This window comes from Sminthopsis crassicaudata, chromosome 1 (assembly GCF_048593235.1).
Source record: "Sminthopsis crassicaudata isolate SCR6 chromosome 1, ASM4859323v1, whole genome shotgun sequence".
NCBI classification, from domain to species: Eukaryota; Metazoa; Chordata; class Mammalia; order Dasyuromorphia; family Dasyuridae; genus Sminthopsis; species Sminthopsis crassicaudata.
Window position 1 is genome coordinate 491,844,117 of NC_133617.1, and position 22,136 is coordinate 491,866,252.

The following is a 22,136-nucleotide window of genomic DNA, read 5'->3' on the forward strand; positions in this document are numbered from 1 at the left end:
AATGAAGTTAATTCAATTTATGTATTTTTTTATTTTACCACTTTTAAATTTTAATGTATTTTTTAACATCCATTCCTTATGGTAGATCAGGGAGAAGAAAAGGAGTCACACAAAGAAAGGAAACTTTAAAAAGAAAAAATGACTATTGGGCAGCTCCAAATTCAGACAAGCAGAGAAGTGTCACAGGAAAGGAGGAACCATACTTCTGCTCTCCCCTTGTTTCCTAAAACCATTACCTCCCTTACCAGGAACAGACCCCATCAATACTACTGGGGCATAGAAGGGGACTTTTAGAGAGAAAAAAGCCAAACCCTTTACCAGGCCATTTATAATTTATAATGTAAATTATAAACACAAGTTAGTCTAAATTTAGTCAAACCTAAAAAAAGATAATTTTTTAGTTAGCTTCTTATATTGATACTATCTTGGGAATAATGAAATCTAAGAGAATTTTCTTTTACAGATTACCAAAGGGGGGAAAAATAAACAGATGACTGTTGATTAATGTTAATGAATTTGGTAGACTTTCATGACCTTTGAATACGTTACCTCTTACTCCATTTGCTGGGAATGAGTCTTTCCATAACTAACCTGGATGGTCCTTGGACAATATGATACAATCCCCTACAGTTGTAGGGACTATACTCATAGGATCCTCTCTTTCATGAATTTTAAACTAATTGTTTGATCTAATAATTAAGGTACTTTATGAATTTTTCACTAACACTTAGTTTTAAATAATATACACTAAACCCTTTTTAATTATTAAAATTTCTTTAGTGTCAGAAAACAGTTTGGAAAAATTATATTTGAGATAAATTAATGTCCATTAAAGCCATTTTATTAAGGTACATTTTATAGCTTTCATACCTCCAAACATTATCTCAACTATATCTTCAAAAATATATCCTTTTTAAAGTCATTTATTTTATATAAGTGGGGGAAAAGGAGAGTAAGCATGATATAGTAAATAGCAGCTGGCCTTGAAATCAGGAAGATTTGGGGCTATTATTTCATTGGGCATGTGATTTTAATTCTCAGTGCTAAGACCATTGGAAGAGGAACTTCTTTACTGGGAGCCTCTTCTACTGAAGAAATCCCTGGTCTGTTTTAGGTTGTTGTGGTTTTTTTTTAAAGGACTCTTCTCTTTCCTTACCATTTATATTCCACTTTAGCGTATAACAATTTGCATAATGAACATATGAATACACACACATATATATACATGTATCTATAAAACCTACCATATTTTTTTTAATAGCACCAGGGTCTATGAACCACCAGATCCTCCAGGATACTTTGATGGGCATGTGTGGCCAATGTATTTAAAACACAGAAGAGAAATAGAAGACATCAAAAGGAATATAGGTATGTGATAATTCTGTTCTCCCCTGTTATTCTAAAACCATTATCTCCCTGACCAGTGCTACTGGAGAGTAAAAACAGACTTTTAGGGAGTAAGAAGCCAAAGCCTTAACCAGCCCATTTGTAATTTGCAGTCCAAAACAGAAATTAGTCTAAGTTTAGTCCAACTACAAAGATAATATTCTTAGTTACCTTCATATGTTCATATGTTCATATTTATTGCTATTTCTTTTTGGTCAATGCATTTTCCAAAATAATTTTTACTTAAATGAGAAGATAAAGTTTAGTAATTTTCTCTATTAAGGACATTTTTCTGGACAGCTTTACCATGGACAACTTTTACCTCATGGCCAAAATAGTATTGCCCTTTAGGCTTCATCACCTTGTTTCTAGGACACTGGCTATTTTGGTCTCTGTTCCTAGTGTTCTGACTCTTGCCAAAAGCCAATTAACATTAGGGCAGCCCTGAATGCCCAATTAAGGAAACAGAGGAGAATAGAAATAACTTTGAAATCTGAAGATAAAAGGACCTCATTCAAGATGAAGTCTGTTGCTTAATAGTTGTGTAATGCTGTACAAGTTATTTAAACTTGCTGGCCCTCAGTCTCCTAATCTGTGATATCTGTTACATTCGTACACATAATGTATTATATAATATTTATTATATATTTGTGTATTTGTACTTGCTACCTCACAGGGTTGTTGTGAGAAAAAGTGATTTGTAAATCTTAAATTGTTATACAAATAATAATTTTTGTTAGTAAGAGGTGAGAAAAAGACAATTGAACAGAAATAGGGGGATGGGTATTCCCTTTCTCTTCCTATACCTCAGGGCAGCAACTTTTAATTTAACCATTTGTCCTAGCAGTATTAAAGAATACTCTGAAGGCAACCACTGTTACCATTTTAAAGTGGGGAAGGAGGAACAGGGGAAAGAAATGTCTGCACAGGAGAATTACACAGAAAAAGCATTTTTTTTCCTTAATCTGTTCTTAAAAAATTGTTGAGTGATGAAAGAATGACTTAAATAATTATATCTCCTACTTCCAAAATAATTTATGTCCTGATCTTGAAACTGAATAGGATCTTTTTTTCTTTCATCTCTCCATCCTCTCTCTCCCTCTTCCACCCCCCCATCTCCTCTCCCTCAACCCTCTCCTTTTTTCCCACCTTTCACAAATATTTTCATTTCTCACTTATTTTCCAGTTCTTCATCTTCACACCCTTCTTCATGTGCAATTCTGCTCTGGTTGAGTTTTTTTTTTTTTAAATGATAATTATATTACAAGTCATGAAAGGAAACATTTGAAAAATTTCTTTAATAAAGCCTCTCCTCCTGTTGTTTGTTTCAACTACTCAACTTGTGGAACCATGATGATAATCCCCAAACTAGAATATCTGCTTAAATCTGTTTCTCTTTTTTCTCATTTTCCCATAAACCACCTCTCCTTTTTAACTTTTTATGCTCAGATATCAAGAAGGTAAACTTAAATATGGGCTTTTGTCCAGGTTTGGAGTTGTAGAAAAGATGAAAATCACTGCACAAGCCATTTGATAGATTTGCTTTGTTTTGTTTGTGCCTGGCTTTCCTGGCTTAATAATATTTGATTTTGCAAGGTACAGAGAAACAAATCTGACAGAAGCACACAGAAGATTAAGAAAAAAGAAGAGCCTACATATTTTCTAATATTAAGTATTTACTGAGAGAAATTCATGACCTCTTTATGCTCCAGACTCCAATTTCATTGATTTAGCACTAAAGATTATTACAGAGATCTGTCTTCTTCAAGTCCAAAGGAGAGAAAGGACAAATAAGCTTTACATAATTCACTTAACACATTTATCAGCCATAAAGTACAAATCCATATAAAATTCAAATTAATGAACATTCCTGCCTCGCTTCCTTCCTCCCTCCTCCCCCCCAAAAAAAGGTAAAAAATTATAAATTATCCTGGCAAGAAAATCTTTAACCAATTTTCTCCATCTTCCAAGACAGTAAGCTGAGATTTATGACCAGCTGTGTTAGCTTGGCTGTGGTTCTGCTTGGATGACTTGACTGATTTAAAATAGATTTTTTTTATGGCTATAATCATGTGTTCTTTATTTAAGTACATTGGCATTAGAGAAAGATGTCAATTTTATCAAATGAGATAATGTGTGTGCTATAAAGCTATTGTTTCTGTTTTTAACAATAACGACAATAATAAATTTCTCCATTGAAGTCCTACTCTTATGAACCAGTAAGGGTATGGAGGTGATCCTGTGTTGACAAAAGCTGTGACAACTGTGTTTAAGGATGATACTGCTAAATTGGAAAGACTTCAAATACAGTCTCAGCAACAGATTATATGCTGGGTTTGGACAGGCTCAACACTAGAGGGCTGGCTCTACTGGCCTCAGCAATTCTCAGTTCATCCACAAAGATACTCATGGAATTTCTATCTTTATCTATAGAAATCTTGGCTTAATGAAATAATCAATTATTCAACATCCTTTTTGTTAATATTCTTAGCAGCTTCCTAAAACAAGCCTCCTTTTAAGTTTTCATAATCCTGAAGCGCTCAACAGGTCAATGTCTCATTTTTTCTTTTCTCTTAGTTTATTTAGATGGGACAAAATCTGAGGAAGACCTTTTTTTACGGGTCTATAATGACCTGATAGAAGAACGAGAAAAACAGAAATGTGAGTATAATCCTTTTAAATGGGGTTGGGGAGGGGCAGCTAGGTGACACAGTGGATAGAGCACCAGCCCTGAAGTCAGGGGGACCTGAGTTCAAATCTGGTCTCAGACTCTTAACACTTCCTAGCTGTGTGGCCCTGGGCAAGTCACTTAACCCCAGCCTCAGGTCCCAAGTGATCTTTTTATTGCTAAACCTTTTTTTACTCTTCATTCTTCTAGACCTCTCCATAGAATTTTTAGACTCACCTTTTTGGTCTATTTTACATTTGGGTATTCTTTTTTTCATAGGTCTTCAAGACACCATTCAGTTGTGGTTCTTCTTACCCATAGTACTAATACTTCTTGATCTCTTTTGCAGGATTGTCACCCTTATTTATGGCTGTGCCCCACAACTCTATCCTGGGCACTCTCCTCTCCTCTGTGTCTCCTCAGACACAGAATATATTCAAAACAGAATTCATTATCTTTCCCCCTAAATCCAAACCTTCTCCTTATTTTCCTATTTCCATCTTAGAGCACCACCTTTTTTTTCCCCAGTCAACCTAGAAATTATCTTCATTCTCATCCAATGCCCATATCTATTCATTTTCTAGACCTCATCAATTCCACCTCCTCTGTGTCTCTCACATCATCTACTTAACTACTCATACCACAATTCCTTAATCCAAGTCCTGAATACCTCTTGCCTAGTATATCTCAAAAAACTCATAATGGACTCACTCTATCCAACCTCTCCACCTTTTCAACCAGTCTTCATTTTATCAAATTGATATTCCTAAAGCACAGATATGACTGTGACCCCTGCGCAAGAAACTTGAACGGTTCCCTTTTACTTTTAGAATCAAATGCAAATTCCTTTTTTTCTTTTCTCTTTCTCTTTCTTAGCATTTAAGAATGCTTATATAGAATGGCTCTGGCCTTTCTTTCCAAATTGATTACACATTATTTCTCTTTATTCACTCTACAGTGGACCCATACTGACCTGCTTACCAGTTCTTCATAGTCAACATTCCATCTCCTGACCCAGTGACTTTGTATAAAGCTTCCTTTCATTCCTGGAGAGCTTTCTTGTCCTCAACTTACCCCCTAGTTCTTTTTTTGGACTTAGCTCAAGTGATCTACTTAAAGAGACTTTTCTTGATTTCTCAAATTATTAAGACCTCTCCATCACTAAATTAATTTTGTATGTATTTATGTTTATTTGTCTGTAACATATTTTATCTCCTACCAGTCAAGAACTGTCTCACATTTCAAATTTGTAATATCCATTTTGGCATAATAATAAATTCTTAATTAATTGATAATTTGTTTTCATGCTTTTCCATCTGATTATGTATCTTTTTCCTGATGATGTGTATTGTTATTCAGTCATTTTTCAGTCATGTCCAACTCTATGTGACCCCATTTGGTATTTTGTGGGCAAAGTTACTGGAGTGGTTTGCAATTTCCTTCTCCAGCTCATTTTATAGATGAAGAAATTAAGGCAAACATGGTCACATAGGCTAATGAGTGTCTGAGCCCAGATTTTGATTCATGAAGATGAGTCTTTCTGACTCCAAGCCTGGCATTCTATCCACTGTGCTACCAACCATCTTAAATCACAGTCTACCTTAGTTTCCTCAACTGTAAAATAATGATCATAGCACGTTATTCCTTGGGTTGTTAGTGAAAATAAAATGAAGTGATATTTGTAAAGTGTTGAATACAGTACTTACCACACATTAGGTACTTATTTCTTGTGAGGAAAATGTGATTTATGATCCCCATTTTATAGCTCATAAGGGTAAAGGATTTGCTCAGGGTCACACAACCAGTGAATCTGTGAGGAAGGATTTGTTCTCAGATCTTCCTAACTCCAAAACCTATGCTCTATGTAGTGTCCCATCAGGTGCTTGTAATTTCATTATTGTTGTTGATGATTTGCATTATTATAATTCACACTGATGTAGTGCTTTATAATTTATAAAGTGCTTTCCACATCATAGCATAAGGAGAGGATAAAGGAAGTGCAAGCATCCCAGCCAGTTTTTGTGCCTTATTTCAGTTGCCCTGAGCAGTTGACAAACATGGCTAGTGCCAAAAGGCCATCTGAGGGCAACTTCTCTGCATGCCTGCTCTTTCCTTGCTCCTCCCAGGAGGCTGGCAATGAAAGTTGCGTCTATGCAGCTTTTCACTTAACTGCCTCCCAAATGTGTTTACCTCCTCACCACTCACCAACATGGCTTTAAAAAAAATTAACAGAGGAGGAGAATGAAGAAAATTTTCCCAGGAGTACCACAAATGACACAAATCATTTTCTAAAATCACCTCTATAATACAGATAGTAACTTGTCAATGATGCCCTCAAATTTGGAAATGTTAGGGAAATTCTACCCATTTTTCCTGTTCTAGTCTGGAATCCTGAAATAGTAGATAATCCTTCCTTCCTTCCTTCCTTCCTTCCTTCCTCCCTCCCTCCCTCCCTCCCTCCCTCATTCCCTTCCTTCCTTCTTCTTTTCCTCCCTCCCTCCCTCCCGGAGAATCAGGGAAAAGAGATAATTATAGAATTGTTTCAGCTTTTGCTTAAAAACTACCCCTGACCACATTTGCCTTTCTTGGTCTCCCAGGTCCTGGCACATACTATAGATTTAAGAAATTTTTGTTGACTGATTGATTGATTATGTGTTAGGCTATTTATTATAAATAAGTGTAAAAAAGCAGAGATAATTTACAGACCACCCTGCCATAAAAATACAAGCAAACAATATAGACATGGGCAGAAACTTTAATCACATTTTGGATAATAAGGGGGTCAAAGAACAAAAAATTTCCAAAGGCAGAACTTAACCACAAAATGTACTGGTGACATATTGTGAGAGATTATGAGCACCTGCCTTTCATCTGGGCTCAGCTTGGGGCATTTCAGAGTACAGGTGCCACATTAAAATCACTCATGATTATTACTGAGTTGCTGAGTGCTAAATTTATCCCTTTGCTTCCTAAGATATTCATGAATATTCAGCCCAGCCTTTGAGGCTGTTTCCTCCTTTATAATGATGAATCTGAGTCAGTAAAACTATTGCTAACAGACTAGGGATTATACTGCAACCCATTAAGAATTTCAGTTGTTTAATCAGTTGCTCCCTCTTAAAACTGTGCACCTTCTGTAAAGTCAATTCTTGTTGATGGCAGTCATACAGAATATGCAATAGTGTGTCTAGATAGAGTGAAACCATTACATGATTTAAAGGAAAAGAGATGTTATAATTCTTTGAGAAGAAAAGCATCTATTATAGAGCCCAAGCCTAGAATAATAAAACTAAAAGAAAGCATAACTTTGATTAATTATAATGAGCAACCTTGGCCCAGGAAAGCTAATGATGAAACTCTTTGCCCCAGTAGAGCGGTATCACTGTCTCGTCATTGGTTTTGCTTAAATGTTTGCCCTTGTTACAAAGAATCGTCAGTGTGAGTGTATGTCATTGGAGTTGAATTAAAAATATAAGCCTTTGTCATAAAAACAAAGTCACTGTAACTTTATAGTTTCTGCTCAGTCATGTACACAACTAAGTATTCTCCATTAACAACTGTTCTTTTTCTTTTTTCCCTAAAGGTCTGCGGATAACTCCCGAGGTACCTTCCAACTCAACATCTAGGATCCTATGAATAACATCAAAAGGGGATTCATCAGAATTCTTTTTAATATGGATCAGAAAAGTCTAAAAAAAGCTACTCAGTCACATAACCAAGAGAATGATAACACAGTCACCACTAGAGTGTAAAAGAAAAAATACTCATGATTCCAGATTACTAAAATGGCTAGTCTTGGTTCCAGAAGACTGATGTTGAAATATGCTTTTCTTATCTTGGCAGAGAGATGATGGACTAAAGGTGTGGAAAGCTGCATATCTGTAAATGCCATTGTCTAATGGTTAGTGTGTTGGGGGTCAGAGGATGAGGAAGGCCTTGCTCAACTTGTTTTTTTATGATTTTAATGAGAGTATTAAGTATTTACACAGATGTATTAAGAAGTGACAATGATGTAGGAAAAAAATTTAAATCATCAATAGGGTATTGAAAGAGAGAGAACCAAAATTATTTTTATTCTAAAAGTTCAGTATCTTGATATTATTGTTAGCTCCAGTTGAGTCTTCTTACCCCTGATGATGGGAAGCACATATGAAAAGAAGTTAGCCTCCAAAAGTCTTTAATCAAATTAAAATATCAGCTTCTACTATCTGCATGCACCAGGTCCTCCACAACTTCCCCATACCCTGCAATGTGCTCAAGTGTCTCTATTTTATAAGATGTCCTTGTCCTTACTACTCTTACTAATCATCAAACTATTCATTGTCTCTCCCCTTCACTGCCAAAAGTCTAGAAAGAAGAATTTACATTTGCTATCTTCTTTGATTCATTTCTTTGCAATCTGGCTTACTCTACTAAAACAGCTTTTTTTCAAGGTTACTAAGGAATCTAAACTCAAAGGCTTCTTGTAGATCCTAATCCTGCTTGACTTTTCTACCATATCTTGACTTTTCTACTGTATTTGGGCAAGTTGCTCTTGCTTCTCCAACACTGGACTCTCATTTCTCTGACCATCCCTGTCCTTTTTCTTTTGTTAGTTTCTTCTCTGATATTTTAATGTAGATGTCTCCCAAATGTCTGTCCTTGCTCCTCATATCTTCTCTTCCTATATTTAATGATGTCATCCATTCCTCTGTTTTCAATTATCACCTCTCCAGATGAAACCCAAATCTGTATTTTTCCCAACCTCTCCCTAAAACTTCTACCTTACAGTTCTAACTTTTGCTAGCTGTCTCTCCTTGAGTAGCTTGGCAGTGCCTTAAATTCAAATGTTAAAAGCTGAACTTATGTTCTCCAAAATTCATCCTTCCTTCTAATTTCTTTGTTTCTGTTGATGGTGTCTCCATCCTCCTGGTTACTCAGTTTAAGTATCTTAAGATTTAACTCTTTCCTAACATTAACCCTCACAACACATACCCAGTCATTTACCAAGTTTTAATTTTATCTCCACAATATCTGTCTAGTCCAGTCCCTCCTTTCCACTTCTAAACTGCACTTATTTATTCTCTTATTTATTTTTACTATTGTAATAAATATTATAAATGACTTGTCTTCTTGCCTCCAATCTATCATTGCTGCTCTTATAGTTTTCCTAATACATCATTCTGATCATGGTCTTAAAGCTTCTGCAGTTTCTTTTATCTAACACCAAATCAAACATAAACTCCTGTTCCTAGCATTCAGGTCTCCACAATTTGGTTCTAACCTACACCTACTTTTCATTATAGTCTACCTTCCAAATAAACTGGTTTATTTTCTTCCTAACTTCTTTTATCTCCATTGCCTTTGCTCACACAATTCCTTATATCAGCAATGGGTTTCCTACTTTGATTTTCACCTATTTGACGGATCCACCTTCAAGACCCAATTTAGGTATCTCCTCTATTTACAAACCTCCACCACAAGTGAAAATGATCCTTAGATTTCTCCTAGGACTTAGCCTGAACCTGTTTATTTATGTTGATTATTTGTATTAATCATCTCCCTTATTAGATTTTAATCTAATCATTAGATTTTAAGAATAAATTTTTTATGTTCCCAGCACCTAGCACAATGTCTATACACATTAAGCACTTAATAAATATTTCCTGAAATTGATTGATTCATCTTTTCTGTTCATCTAGATTCTTTATGCTCTTCTCCCTTTCCTCAACATACTGATTTCTAGTGAAAGTACCAAAATATAAATTAGTTAAAATAGTTTGGAAAACAATTTGGAATTAGGTTGGGTTTTTTTTTTAAGTGACTAAATTGTCTAACTCCTTTGACCTAAGTATCTATTTAAGAAGCTTCTATTCCACAGAAGTTAAAGATGGAACAGAAAGTGCCAAATAAATGCAAAAATATTAATAGTACTTTTTCTACTGTCTTTTCTAGTAATAACTAGAAACAATGTAGGTATTCATTGACTGGTAAATTTCTAAATATATTAATTGGTGAATGTCACACATGGTATAATAGAATATTATTTTGCCAAAAGAAATAGCAAATATGAGGAATTCAGAGTGGGAAAAAAGATAAGCTGATTCCAAGTAAAATCAGCAGATCTAGGAAGAGAAGATATACAATAACACAATGACGCAACTCAGGAAAAAAAATGAACTTTGTAAAATTTTGCTGACATGCTCTTTGCAGAGTTGAGAAAATTCACCTCCTTTTCTTCATTGCTGAAGTAGGGGGATTATAAGAGGGAAATTAATTGATATAACATCACTGTGTGGTTTGTTTTACCTGAAATTTTATTTTTCTGTTCTTATGAGGAAAGGCTTTTTTGGTAGAGAGAAAGCAAAGTATTATTCAGAAATTAAAGGGATTAAAAAAAAAAAAAGAAAGAAAAGATAGTCCTTAACTCACTTATCTGGGCTATTTTAATGGCATTTTGATAATTTCAGGCTAATTTCCTGGTCAGATCTTAACTTAAGCCATTCCAACTCCATAGTGACCCAATTAATAACTATCATTACCAAAATAGTTTTTATTTTATGAGGTTTAAACATTTGATGTAATAAACTTTCAGTCATCTGTGATACTCAAGCCATCATTTACCCCAGGTAAACAGATAGATTCAATTTTTTGAGAATGTTGGCAGCTCTCTCTCAAGGAGTGGCTGGAAGAATATGGACATGTATCCAAAAGTTTAATGTCCTATTATTATATCATTGTGCTACCTATCTTGAACCTTTATTGAAAATAAGCTTTACCATCTGACACAATTTTTAAAAAATTGAAAAATGGTCCGTATTACCATCTGACACAATTTAAAAGAAATTGAAAAACGGTCCATATCCTACAATGTGGTCACTTCCATTTTTGGAATTATACAAAATTGTCTATAGCCTACAACCTGGTAATTCTACTTACGGAAAAATACTCAAAAGAAATCAGTCACATTTTGTAAAAAGATGTTTATAACAATGCTATTTATAATGATGAAAAACTGGAAATGACCCAAATGTACAATAATAGAAATAAGAACTAAGCAAATTAGCTGAGTAATACAATGTTAATACATGAAAAGAATTCTATGAAGTGATGTTAGGGAATGAGAATAAAACACAAACTAGATGTTCACTTATTTTTGGCCAGGTCTGTGTCTTCGTTAATATTAAGAATTTTCATTCAGAAAATTCACTCAACAAAGCATGCTGGCAACCTACTCTGTAATTTATAGTCCAAGAGAGTTTTCTGAGGCATTGAGAGATTAAATGACTGGCTCCAAGTAATACAGCCAGGTTTTGTCAGAGGCAGAGTTCTCAAATTGAGATCTTCCTGGCTCCAGTGTTCACCATATTTCATAGCCTCTATGATTATCAATATATAAAATCCATAATAATAAAAATAGCTACATATCACTGGTAATATATTAAGGTTTATAAAGCATTCACTTTTATCAAGTCATCCTCACCTATGATAAAAGGGCTATTATTCCTATTTTATAGATGGCAAGACTGAGACTAAGAAGATAAAGATTTCCCCCAAATTTTATAGCTATTAAGTACAAGAGGAATAATTCAAACTCAGGTTTTTCTTCTTTTAGGTGCAATATATTCAATTGCTGGCATAGCTATTTTTATAAAATAAAACAAAAATATTTGAAATAATGCCATTTTACTTTTTTCTTTAACAATCATAATTTTAAAAAATCATATTTCAAACATGAGCTTTTTTTCTCTAGGCTAGCAATTTGATGGCAGTTAGGTGGTAAGGTACATAGATCATCAAGAGTCAGGAGTACTTAAATTCAAATTCAGCCTCAGATACTTAATAAGTGTGGGACTCTGGCCAGTATCTTTGCCAAGAAAACCCACAAAGAATCAAATACAACTGAAATGACCCCAAAAAAAAGCAATCTGTAAAGTTTCATGGTAATATGCATTTAGCAGAATTTAGACTAAACTTTAAGATTATATTCAAGCCTAGTAGTATTCTAAACTTTTCTTAAAAAGAAAATTTACATTTATAGCAGCTCTTTTTGTGGTGGCAAAGAAATGGAAAATGAGGGGATGCCCATCACATGGGAAATGACTGAATAAGTTGTGATATATGATTGTGATGGAATTCTACTGTGCTGTAAAAAATAGATGATGAACTCAGTGGTTTTAGAAAAAAATGGAAAGATCTGCATGAAATAATGAATAGCAAAATGAGCAGAACCAGTAGAACATTGTATGCAGTGACAACAACATTGTTTAAGGAACAATTCTGAATGATAAAGTTATTTTAAGTACTATGAAGGAAGATGTTCTCTACTTCCAAAAACAGAGCTGCTATATATTTTATAGTTTTACATATATATCCATATCAATATGGACTTTTTTTCTTTTTCTTTTTTTTTTTCTAAGACAATTGGGGTTAAGTGACTTGCCCAGGGTCACATACTAGGAAGTGTTAAGTGTCTGAGGTCAAACTTGAACTCAGGTCCTCCTGATTTCAAGGCTGGTGCTCTATCTACTACTACTAGCTGCCCCTTGTTTCAGTGTTGATTTTCTTTGATTCAGGGTTGGGAGGGAGGAGAGAGACAATTAGGGACTCAAAATGCAACAAATAAATATATATTTTTGAAATGGTCCGCAACCTAAGAGACCTTTTTCACTGGACACTAAAGCAAGCATTCTGAATGTCAGCAGTATACCTTTCTCAGAAAAGGATATCTATTCTCTTACATATTTTTATGTAAGACTTTAAATAACTTTAAATTCTATTTTCATATATTAAGAGGAATTGCACATATTTATATCAGATTGCATGCTGTCTTGGGAGGGAAGGAGGAAGAGACATAAAAATTTGTAACACAAAGTTTTGTAAAGGTGAATGTTGAAAACTATATTTGCATGTATTTGGAAAAATAAATAGTATGATAAAAAATTTTCTAGTTCCCTGGTTACAGCTTTCTAAAAAGTAAAGATTCTACAGAGACATCTGGGTCTTTGTAAGTATTAAAGTATATGTTGATTTTATTTTTTAATTTTTTTCCAAATAGTATTTTATTTTTTCAAATACATGTAAAAATAGTTTTCAACTTTCATTTTTGTAAGACTATGTTCCAAATTTTTCTCCCTCCTTTCATTACTTCCCTCCTCAAAACAGCAAGTAATCTGATATTGGTTAAGTATGTGCAATTCTTTTTTTATTATTATTTTTTAATATTTTAATAGTTTTTATTTACCAGATATATGTCTAATTTTACAACATGTATTGGTCAACCTGCCATCTGGGGGGGAGGGAGGGGAAAAGTTGGAACAGAAGGTTTGGCAATTGTCAATGTTGTAAAATTACTCGGCATATATCTGGTAAATAAAAACCATTAAAATATTAAAAATTTTTAAAAAAGAATTGCACATACTTAACCAATATCAGATTACTTGCTGTTTTAAGGAGGGAAGTAATGAAGGGAGGGAGAAAAATTTGGAACACAGTCTTACAAAAATGAAAGTTGAAAACTATTTTTACATGTATTTGAAAAAATAAAATAGTATTCAACAATAATACTATATGAGGATCAATTCTGATGGGATGTGACTGTCTTCAACAATGAGAAGATTCAAACCAGTTCCAATTGTTCAGTAATGAAGAGAATCAGCTACACCCAGAGAGAGAAGTATGGAAAATGAATGGGAACCTCAACATAGCAATTCTACTTTTTCTATTGTTGTTTGCTTACATTCTTGTTTTCCTTCTCTGATTTTTTTTTCTTTCTTTCTAGATCCGATTTTTCTTGTGTAGCAAGACAACTGTATAAATATGTATACATATATAGGATTTAACATATATTTTAACATATTTAACATATGTTAGACTACCTGCCATCTAGGGGAGGGGATGGGGATGGAGGGGAAAAGTTGGAACAGAAGGTTTTGCAAGAGTCAATGTTGAAAAATTATCTATGCATATGTTTTGTAAACAAAAAGCTATAATAATAATAAATAATAAAAATCCAGGTTCCTTAGCAAGAGATTGCCTTCTTTTTAGGATGCAAATCAGGCAAAGATAATTATGTCTTTTATTAATTAGAAAACGCTTATATTCTCTGTTGGAAGCATAAGTATTAATGCCAGAGGAAATTCATTGTTACAAGAAAATATTTGGTTTATTTTGTGAAGAAATTAATATTTCTAATCTATCATCAATGTTCCACAAATCTATATGCCTACAAACTATACTTCTAGAACTACTCAAAATCTGAAGTGATAAAAAATTAATCTCCTCCCTTTTTGTACTGTTTCTTGTTAAAATAACACCCTTTCAAAACCCTTAGACATAATATTGTTTCTACCAGCACAAGTAGTAAATCTGCTAAGTAACCTTTAGAGTACTGGTAGAGGGAAGAAAAGGTTCAGATTAAACATTAATATGTTTAATGATACGCCATGGAAAAAAAATTGGGGAAATGGTAGGTAGAAACTGATCCTGAAACATCCCCCCAAAAATGTGTCTACAAATGAATAGGTTGCCTACATAGGGAGCTCTTTTTCTCTTCATACATGTATACATACATACATACTCATATGCTCACACTCTTCATATTCTTACATGCTCATAAACCTAAATGTTTCTAGGCTGTACTTTTAAAAAATCCAAATGAAACTGTTAAAGATATAAAATAAAATAACTTTCTAAATATGTTCCAATTGACTTTTACTTTGTTTTTTGTTTTGTTTTGCTTTTTACTTTGCAATGGTTATACCTACTAGGTGTCACGTTACCTGGGTATCTCAGGGTATCAACAACCCCATAGGTCACCTCTGTTCAGTTCCTTTGAAAAAGTTGATCCCATTTTATTATTGTCAGCAATATAATGATGCATGACTACTCTGAAAGACTTATGATAAAAAATCCTATCCAAACCCAGGGAAAGAAAGAACTGATTTTGTCTAAATACAGATTGAAGCATTCTCTCTCTTTCTCTCAACTTTATTTTTCTTGAGGGCTTTTATTTTTAGTAGGGGAGAACTATGTTTTCTTTTACAACATAACTTAAGGAAATGTTTTGCATAACTTCACGTATGTTTTTTAAAGGGAGTTGGGGTAAGGTAGGGGTAAGGGAGAGAATCTAGAACTAGAACTCAAAGTTTTAAAAACAAATGTTTAATAATTGTTTTAAATGTAACTGGGGGAAAATAAAAATATTAAGATAAATTTTTTTAGAAAAAAAAAAGGAAGTTAATCCAAACAGTAACAATGAAGGAACTTTGACTTCTCCTAGTTCACATAGCCAATTATCTTTTTATAATATGGTTTTCAAGACTATCATAAATATCATAAAATATTAGAACTGAAGGCAGTTTGGTGGTGCAGTAGATAGAGCACTGGTCCTGGAATCAGGAGGACCCAAGTTAAAAATCTAATCTCAGATATTTGATACTAGTTATGTGACCCTATACAAATCACTTATCCAAATTTTCTTGAAAAGATAAAATAAGGTAAAATAAAATATTAGAACTGGAAAAGATCTTAATAAGGTCTTAATAAGGACCACAATAAGTCATTTAGTCCCAAACCCAGAGTTTTTCCCATTATGTTAAGTACCTGGAGAAAGAAAAAAAAAAAAAAAAAGCTTCCCAGAACATGCTTCACCTGTCACCGCATAAATTTAGGAATAAAAATAGAAAGGGTTGTGCCCTAATCTGCATAAAAATGAAGCTTCCTTTCCAGGGCTCTGGGAGGTTCTTGTTGTTGTTCATCCTACAGTCTCAGAGAGGACCAATGGCATTCTTCATCATCTCCAACAGTACAGTGGAACTTAATTATAGCTCTTGATATATGTCACCTGTCTACTTCACAAAATTTTTATAAAGCTTCATCATTGTCAAAATAGTGATACTCTAGACCTCTTTTCCCAACACTAGCTCCTCTACAGAGTTCTAGAAGGGGCATCCAGAGGGGTTTGGATAATATCTCTTCTCTATTGCCCTAGGCTTGAGTCCCCTATTATTTAGAAAATAGTTGTTATAGAAAGAACAAATGTACAACCATTTCCCTAGTACCTCAGGGGCATCATCTTTCCTTTATCACCTTAGTTTCTAGGAGTCAGGGAACTGATTTTTAACATAATTTAACTGAATTGATTTGAACCCATGTTATCTGGCTCCAGAGCAGTATATCATCTTGCTCCCCTAAGAATCTTTGAACTCTTTCAGGTGTAATACAAAAGTTGTTCCTTTTCTCCAAAAGATACTAAAACTTGGGCTCAAGCTAGAAGACATGTAATTTACATATACTTTTGAAATTTAAGTATTGTTTTTCTAGATAAGAAGTTGTTATTGTTGTTGTTTTTGTTCATCCTTCATTTTTGAAGAGGACCAATGACATCAGGGGTGATATCATAACTTGATTGTGAATTGGATTTAAATGAGGCAAAGTTGCACAAAGTCATCAGCTCATTGTCCTTCTAGAGTCTTCAAAATCCAATTGCAGGGCAAAAGTCAGAATGACTGGCAATGATCCTGGATGCAGAAGATGACATTGGCGTCTGACAAACCTTTAAGTGCTCTATAGTAACTGCTTCAACTGCTTTCATGGCAGTGGAAACAAATTGTTATCATCTTCTCATTCCACCAGAAGTCTTCACGTGCTTGGGGTAAGCATCTCCCTAATTTGCTGGCAAGTTTGAAACCTGTCTGTTACCTCCAACCCCGTTTAGGTTCTCTGAGTGTATGGGGTATTCAGGAAGGACCAGTATCTCTGGTGTGAAGGCTTGCTAAGACCTTTTCAGGGTTACTCATCCATTTTTCATGTCTCATGTCTACCTTTCATTCAACTCTTACTTGTGGCTCCAAGAAGCTGTAGCATGAACTGCAACCACAGTCTGGTTGGTTTTAAGAGGATGGACAACCCTTAGTTTGGATAGTCATTTACTGATTAATGAGTAGGTAATGTTAGATAGGACATTACAAAAGTAGAAAACACTTCCTTTCTTTTGAGGAAAACTCTAAATACCAAAGCCTGGCACTATAATTAAGGATAAGTGGAGGTTGGCCAAGACATATACAAGCTGTTTTGCCCCACTTCCAGTTGACCATATGTGTGATCCAGCATTTGAGTCTCTGGGGATGATGAAACAAACTCCTCATTGGCCCCTAATTAGGAAGAAGTAGTGACTCAGTGGACCTTTAAAAATGGAGTGACTCTACTCCTGCCTTTCTTCCTTTGACTTCTCAGATGGCATTGCATCACTCTGAGGTTTCCTATGAGGAGTGGGAAAAAGAATACTTGAAAATTTTCTCCACCCCAAACACCATACAATTATGAACACAAAACAGTTAAAGCAAATGCTCTGCAAATGCTCATTTAGCTTGAAAATTGATCTTAGAACTGTATCTGTCCCTTTTGCTTTCTATATCTTTCTTGAATATAACTGACTGACCCACTGACCTTGAGATAGATTGGTCCAAGTTTGAAAATAATCTTATTGGTTTGTGAGGCAGAAGCCTTGGGTCCATAAAAGGGAACCATTAACAGCGTTTGTTTCTACCTTAGAGAAGATTACTAGACACTGGAGGAGGTGCTCAGGACTGTCTGATTGGCAAGAAGACATGTACTTTATTTTATTTTATTTATTTATTCATTCATTTATTTATTTATTTTAAAAACTTTTTTATTTTCAAAACATATGCACAGATAATTTTTCAACATTAACCCTTACATAGCCTTGTGTTTCAAATTTTCCCTTCCTTCCCCCACCTCCTCCCTTAGACAGCAAACCATCCAATATATGTTATACATGTTAAAATATATGTTAAATCCAATGTGTGTAAACATAATTATACAATTCCCTTATTGCACAAGAAAAATAAGATCAAAAAAGAAAGAAAATGAATAAGAAAACAAAATGCAAGTGAACATCAAAAAGAATGGGAATGTTATGTTGTGATCCACATTCAGTTCCTACAATCCTCTCTCTGGGTATAGATGGTTCTCTTCATCACAAGAACATTGGCACTGGCATCAATCATCTCAGTGTTGGAAAGAGTCAACTTCATCAGAATTGATTTTTTAAATAGTTTTTATTTACCAGATCATCATATAATCTTGTTGTTGCTGTGTACAATGATCTCCTGGTCCTGCTCATTTCACTCAGCATCAGTTCATGTAAGTCTCTCCAAGCCTCTCTGTAGTCATCCTGCTGGTTATTTCTTACAGGACAATAATATTCCATAATATTCATGTGCCACAATTTATTCACCTATTCTCCAATTGACGAGTATCCACTCAGTTTCCAGTTTCTGGCCACTACAAAAAGGGCTTCTACAAACATAGTTCCAAATTACTCTCCAGAATGGTTGGATCTGTTCACAATTCCACCAATAATGTATCGGCGTCCCAGTTTTCCCACATCCCCTCTAACATTGGTCATCTTTTCCGAAGATATGGACTTTAAAGGGACCATATTGTTATTGTTGTTCATCTTTCATTTTTTGAAAGGACTAATGACATCTTATGGGATGATGCTTTGACTCACCTGGGAAGTGGATTTAAGTGAGACAGACTTGCACAAAGTCTTTAACCTCACTTTCTCTTCCAGACTTATCAAAGTCCAGTGGCAAGACAAAAGTCAAAAAAGACTGGCAATGGCCTAGGTTGCAGTGGATGATTTTGGCGTCTTTGCTCTCTGACCAAGATCTATCTGCTTCAGACACCTTGATAGGGGTTGGAACAATTGTTCTCATCCTCCCATTTCACTGGGGGAAGTCTTTTCATGCTTGGGGTAATCATTACCCTAACTCACTAACGAGTATTAGAATTGTCAATTACCCTCAACCTGGGGTAGCCTGTTTGCAGAATTGGTTTTACCAGGGTGTGGTCAGTGCTCAAGCTATCTCTTCTTGCTACAGCCATAGGTGAAAATTGGGTGAAACCATAGAGAGGTCTGTGGGAACTAAGGGTGGATCACAATGTAGCATTTTCACTATTTTTGTTGTAATTTGCTTGAATTTTATTTTCTTTCTCATTTTTTAAAAAACTTTTTTATCTCATTTTTCTTTTCTTTTTTTTAAAATTTTATCCATAAAATTTTTGACAGTATATATGCATGAGTAATTTTTTTTTAATACCATTATCCCTTGTATTCATTTTTCCAAATTATCCCCTCCCTCCCTCTACTCCCTCCCCTTGATGACAGGCAATCCCATACATTTTACACGTGTTACAATATAACCTAGATACAATATATGTATGTAAATCCAATTTTCTTGTTGTACGTTAAGTATTAGATTCCGAAGATGTAAGTAACGTGAGTAGTTAGACAATAGTGCTAACAATTTACATTCACTTCCCAGTGTTCCTTCTCTGGGTGTAGTTGTTTCTGTCCATCATTTGATCTCATTTTTCTTATGCAGCAAGATAATATATAAATATGTAAGCCTATATTGGATTTAACATATATTTTTACCATGTTTAAAATATATTGAATTACATGCCATCTACGGGAGGAGATTTGGGTGGAAGAGGGGAGAAATGGGAACACGAGGTTTTGCAAGGGTTAACGTTGAAGAATTATCCTTACATATGTTTTGAAAATAAAAAAACTTCAATTAAAAAAAAATTAGGGGAAAAGTGGATGAAAAGGGTTTGGCAAGTCCTCACATCAAAGGTACTAGTCCTCTCTGAATATCTCATATACCCTATAAAGTCAGTGTGAAATGTGTGACTACGTATACTTAGCAGTCCTTACAAGTTATTTTATACTCTAAAGATGTTTAAGACTCAATCTACTGATGGAATGTAACAATTGTTATGTTAAGCTAGTAAATGCTTTTAAGAGTTTCTGTCAATGAACTTGTATGTGGTTTGTGTTAAGCATTTCTTTTATGAAAAGGAAATTTATACTTGTTCTATACTTAGTTCATATGGTACAATGAATACCCTTTTTGCTACTTTGAGAAAATGGTAGACATGAACCAAGATTTAAACCTTCAGCAATTTTCCCTTGAGGCAACAGGGTTGAGAATATTAAGAGTCAAAGAATGTGAGAAGGCAGCTTAACTCTTCTCATTGGAAGCCAAGCTTTCCTGTAAGACTGAACCAAGTCTAATCAACAAGTATCTGGAATCAAATGCAGAGGAGAATTTTAGTATAAAGGGACAGAGGGCAATGTCTAAACCCTTGGACCTAGCAATGATTTTTAATAGATTTATAAAAATGGATGGTAAATATTTTCTTGTAGGAAGACATTTCTATGTCCTAGATTGAATATATCAAGTTTCATGGAGAAGATGGGACTGGGTTTAGGTCCCTATAAAAGTAATTCTGTGTAACCCCTACAGAAGCCTATCTACCTACCTCTACTCTAGGCTAGTTTGCTTTCTCTGATCTGCTTTCACACCTACAGATCTGAAGTTCTCAGAGTTCTCAGAAAAACTCAGAGAGTTCTCAGAGTTCTGTCTCAATTTTTTCTTAAATTTAAGTCTTTTTTTTTATCTTCAAAACATATGTAAAGATAATTCTTCAACATTAATCCTTGCAAAACCTTGTGTTCCCATTTTCCCCCATCCCCTCCCCTAGATGGCATGTAATCTAATATATGTTAAACATGTAACCATGTAGTTGCAAGTTAAATGTTCTTAGGATCTTAGAAGTAGCTTTGATTACCCCAGTGGAAACATTCCTATTACTTTTCATTGTAACTCTTAGGTTCTCATGGGTGTGATTCTTATTTATGCAAAATCAGGCATAATACTTTCAGCTTTTATCAAACATAAAATATTTACTTATTGATATAGGAATACAAGAAACATGATAATCACAATTACTCAATATTTTAAAGTAAGTGCAGTAATACATCAAGAGTAAATGTAGGCAGAACGAAATGATCTTGACTCCTTGATTCCCAGTGAAAAGACCAGTTCAGGTCTGGTAAAGACTGGTTGAATACAAAAGATGAGGTTAAGATTATGTAAGACTGAGCATACTAATTTTTTTAACTTTTAAGGTGCTTTTATTTTTTATTTTTAATAATAGCTTTTTATTTTCAAAATACATGCAAAGATAGTTTTCAACATTCATCCTTGCAAAATCTTGCGTTCAAAATTTTTCTCCCTTACTTACTCCAGACAGCAAGTAATCTAATATAGGTTAAATATATGCAATTCTTCCAAACATATTTCCATATTTATCAGATATACTAATTTTCTAAGCAAATGAATGTTTTAAAATGAATAGAATAAATGTGATTCTAGGTAATTTGTTTATAGAGATATCATATATATCATGATATCATATATATGTATGTAGACAAAAAAGTATACAAGCATATGTTTAGATACTTAAACACATGTTTAGATATGCTTCCTAGAAAAGAGTCAACACAGTTTAAGTGGAAGAAGGAGAAAGTTTTCTCTTCCTTTAACCAGCCAGCCCTAGGTCAGAGTTTAAAGTAAGCATTCTCCAATCCCTTTCTGTTATTTTCCTTGTCCTTTTGTGTTTTTCTTCCCCTTGGTCCTTGTGCTGTCCCTAGTCTCCACTTCATTATCCTGCCCAGATCTTATTAAACTTTGTTTCTTTCTTTCTTTTTCTTTTCTGAGGCAATTGGGGTTAAGTGACCTGCTCAGGGTCACACAGCTAGAAGTGTTAAGTGTTAAGAGGAGATCTACTATCTCAACTCAATCTCCCGGCCAGACTCTTCTACCTGTAGAGAGCCGTCCCAACTCTGACCTAGAGTAGACTCTTCTTCCTCTCCAAAAGTACGGGATTGCTGGACTTGCGAATCCATGGACCGTCTTCTCCTTGACCCAATCTGGAGAGTCAGACTCTAACTTCTCCTTTTATCCTCCCAGAGAATGGGTGTGGGATTACTTGGGGGCTTGTGGGAAAAATACTTCAACCAATGAACTTGCTTGTTTGAACTAAAGGTGTGAACTTTGAGCTAGAGAATTGTTAAGTACCAACTTAGCACTTAGTAAGAATCTAACAATATACTTTTAATATTTGAATTGATCTTTCATTGTACTTTCCTTGATCTAGGGAATTCTCAGTGAGAAATACAGATCTTCGTGGTTCTCTGCAATTTATAGTATGAAGAGTATACTTG

General features: G+C 34.4%; 1 protein-coding gene across 3 annotated transcripts in view; it reads left to right on the forward strand.

The window, feature by feature from the left end:
* Nucleotides 1-9,710, forward strand: part of NMRK1 (nicotinamide riboside kinase 1) — a 39,008-nt gene extending 29,298 nt beyond the window's left edge. For all 3 annotated transcript variants that reach the window (XM_074281411.1, XM_074281413.1, XM_074281412.1), the window contains 3 exons: nt 1,262-1,368; nt 3,964-4,047; nt 7,638-9,710. In XM_074281411.1, coding sequence (XP_074137512.1) covers nt 1,262-1,368; nt 3,964-4,047; nt 7,638-7,690 — 244 coding nt within the window. In that variant the 3' untranslated portion in view covers nt 7,691-9,710. The remainder of the gene's footprint in view (nt 1-1,261; nt 1,369-3,963; nt 4,048-7,637) is intronic.
* The last annotated feature ends 12,426 nt before the right edge of the window (nt 9,711-22,136 follow it).